At 37.8% G+C, this 3,402-nt stretch overlaps 1 protein-coding gene across 1 annotated transcript in view; it reads left to right on the top strand.

Annotated features, from left to right (window-relative positions):
• The window catches only part of LOC107102239 (primary amine oxidase, liver isozyme-like), a 50,813-nt gene extending 47,686 nt beyond the window's left edge, over positions 1 to 3,127 (top strand). Inside the window, exons 4-5 of the mRNA XM_015401454.1 lie at positions 1,625 to 1,757; positions 2,290 to 3,127. Coding sequence (XP_015256940.1) covers positions 1,625 to 1,757; positions 2,290 to 2,574 — 418 coding nt within the window. The 3' untranslated portion in view covers positions 2,575 to 3,127. The remainder of the gene's footprint in view (positions 1 to 1,624; positions 1,758 to 2,289) is intronic.
• Positions 3,128 to 3,402: the final 275 nt, after the last annotated feature.

Genomic DNA, 3,402 nt, shown 5'->3' with positions numbered 1-3,402 from the left:
TAGTTTCTTGCTAGATTATAATTTTAATGGAGAAGAAGAGGACTTTGTTTAAACAAATTTTCCAGAATTTGATGTCTAATTATCTTTAAATCTGTAAACAACCTGTTGTTTTGTGATTTAGTTTTTGAAATCTAATCTAAATTGTGCCGACAAAAGATCCATCTCACCGTCTCAAAAAGAAATGGTTCGTTTTGATCCTCCTGCTGACCTCCAGGGACCTCGATGCCAGAAGTCCTCACTCCCTTAACCTTCTAACGGGGTATTGAGGCTGGAAGACTGCTTCCTCAAGGTGGTACCTGACACTTCTGACAATCGCAAGGAGAATCCTGCGTTGACAACACCAAATTATCATGGGAAAAACTATTCAACTATTTACCCTCGCTAAATAAACGGAGATTGATGGATTTCACTCTGTCTGCACATTTATTCATATCTTTGCAAAGGGAGAACAGTTCATCATACAGCCCTAATGGCACAGCATTCTGCCCTGTTGTGCATGAGCAGCGTTTGTTCCCCTTACTTACAGCAACCGAAAAGTAGCCAGAGTCAAAACAAATTACAGACACTTTGGTTAAACAGTAACATGTTATGAATAAACCTTGAGAAAGAATCTGGTTTGTTATGGGAAGAAGCTATGTCTGGTCTACAAACACCATCCTGCAGAGAATGGTGTGGCCTTCAAGGTGGAACAGGCTGAGTGAAAACTTTTATAGTGAGTAATGGGATAAATTAATATATAATAGAAGAGAAACCTAAATTTTGCGACAAAATTAAAACCCATCGAAATCAAGACACAGAATCACTTTGATTTAAGTTACACTCAATGTTAATGCTACACCACAACTTAGTCCCCCGAATCTGACTGAATCAGATGATGATTCAGTCAGATTCCAAAAAAATTCCAGCCACTAAATTAGGTGAACATGCCCACTGTTATATTCATTACAGCACAGGAATGATATGTGATGTTATGCAATAACTTTACATCAGGAAACGAGCGCTACACTAACGTCTGCTGGGATGGTGACGTAATCGGCTTTAATTAAAACTGATTCTATCTAAAAAAACAAATCAACACAAACAACATTTTTCCTTTCCCAATTGAGGAGGCTTTGAAAAATTGGCTTGTTTATTTTTGTTTCATTTTGGGGTTTATTGGGGGGTTGTTTTCCTTTTGGTTGCCTTAAAAAAAGTTTATTTTTTTTCTCTGAAATCAGCGCGGTATGATCTTTTTTTTTTTTTTTTTACAAACCTGCACTAAAGAAGCAAAAACCATTCAGTCTATTTGCTTTTTCACGTCAGTGGCGGTGTCAGCTTTATGCAACTGAAGGTCCTCCTATTTGATGATGTGTTCCAGTCTGTAAACACTGTGCATCTGAAATGTAGAGCGGTGAACTACTTGCGGTGCTCATGCAGATTACTGCATGTGGGCAGAGAGCACCTTTAGAGGGAGAATCCTGTCTGTTTATTTTTTTTGTCATCAGGTGGATTGCAGAGGGGAAAAGACGAGAGTCAAGCTTATGGCTTCATTACTTAGGAAACACATTTACTATCTTATCATTCTGAGCTCTTGAAAAAGGAATGTAAAAAAAAACTGTTTGTACCATTTTCTGTTTTCTTCCAGGTATAAGGTTGCAATCACCAAGCACAAGGACTCAGAACAAACCAGCAGTAGTCTTTACAGTCAAAATGATGTTTGGAGTCCGGCTGTTGACTTCAGCAAGTATATTGAAGACAATGAAAGTATTGAAGACCAAGTAAGTTTGAATATTATTTGGTTTATAATGCAAACAGGGGGCTGTTCAGTGGAGCAGTGAGTAGCACTGCTGCCTTGCACCAAGAAGGTTCCGGGATCAATTCCCAGCCTGTGTTTTTTTTCCGGCATGGATTTTGCATGTTCTCCTTGTGCATGCGTGGGTTCCCTCTGGGTAATCTGGCTTTTGTCCCACAAAAAAAAAAAAAAAAATGTATTTTAGGTATATTGGCCTCTCTAAATTCTCCTTAGGTGTGTGTGTGAATGGTTGTGTGTCCTGTTTGTCTCTGTGTTGCCCTGCTATGGACTGGCGACCTGTCCAGGGTGTTACCCGCCTCTCCCCAACTGGAGATAGGCACCAGCACCCTTTGCGGCCACGCTTGATGATAGATGGATAATGCAAACACTAAAAGCATATGTTTTAGTTTAGAACCTGGTTTAAATGCGTTTTTTTTTTTTTTTTTTGTCTGCAAAATCTGATTGTTTCACGTGGTTGATCACATTTCCAAATATGTAATCTCTTTTTTTGTCTGCAGGATCTTGTTGCTTGGGTGACCACAGGATTCCTTCATATCCCTCATGCTGAAGACATCCCCAACACTGTTACTGTGGGTAATGGTGGTGGAGTCATACTACGACCACATAACTACTTTGATGAGGACCCATCCATCAGTTCTACAGATTCAGTATACTTTAGCCCTGGGACTGAAGACAGCTGTGAGAGCAACAGGATGGCGTGCTTGGCTCATGAGACTTGTAGCCCCACCCTGGAGACCTTCACCTACCATGGCTTTGATGGAGTCATGAAGTTTCATGACTGAAAGTCATTTATTATTTGCTGCTGTTAAATAGGATTACAGCCATGATATTCCAGGAGATCTTACTGTGCTGTGTATAGGAGTAATTGGGTGGTTACAAATTAAATAATTCAATTGATTATATTTTTTTTAATTTAGTTCTATATAACCATCTGCAGTATCCCTCTGCAACATAGACTTTAAAATCAAATTTTGATGGAATTCGGAACTAGAATTCCATCTAATGAAATCTAGGGTAGACAGCGTTTTACTGCAACCTGTTTTTGTGTTCTTTGTCTTATTTTTGTAATTATGCATGTCACCATTAACACATAGTTGCCAGGGCACATAATTTCTAAAAAACAAACACTTTTTTCTTTTTTTTTATAATGCACTGAAAAGCCATTAAACCATTTATAGCACTACTTTAAATTTATTCTAGACATTTGTTCTGCACCCGCCCAGTCATATCTGGCCTGTGTTACTTTCAGTTAGAAAATAAACTACTGGTTTATTTTATAAGAGATAGATGTGTTGCATTGTGGTTTTTATGGTGCAAAAGGTTTTAAAGCCTTTTTTATCAGTGGACTTCCAATGAAAAATGAAATGTAATCAAATTGCCCTAGAATGTAGTATAGATTATTTTTTGTCGTATGATTCGAATAAAGTACAGAAATTGTTTTCTAAAAGTCATGCTTCATAAACCTCCTGTAGATACTTTTATACTTCTACTGTTTTAAAACAAATAGTGCAAAAGACTAAATGTGTATACACCATTACGTCACACTTGCAACATATGGAGAGGAGCTGATGTTTAACATAAAAGTAATAGTTAATATCTTACAACAGAGG

Source organism: Cyprinodon variegatus, unplaced genomic scaffold, assembly GCF_000732505.1.
Source record: "Cyprinodon variegatus isolate N-32 unplaced genomic scaffold, C_variegatus-1.0 Scaffold1221, whole genome shotgun sequence".
Lineage (NCBI taxonomy): Eukaryota > Metazoa > Chordata > Actinopteri > Cyprinodontiformes > Cyprinodontidae > Cyprinodon > Cyprinodon variegatus.
The sequence above is the reverse complement of the archived record's forward strand: the minus strand, read 5'-3'. Positions and strand labels throughout refer to the sequence as shown.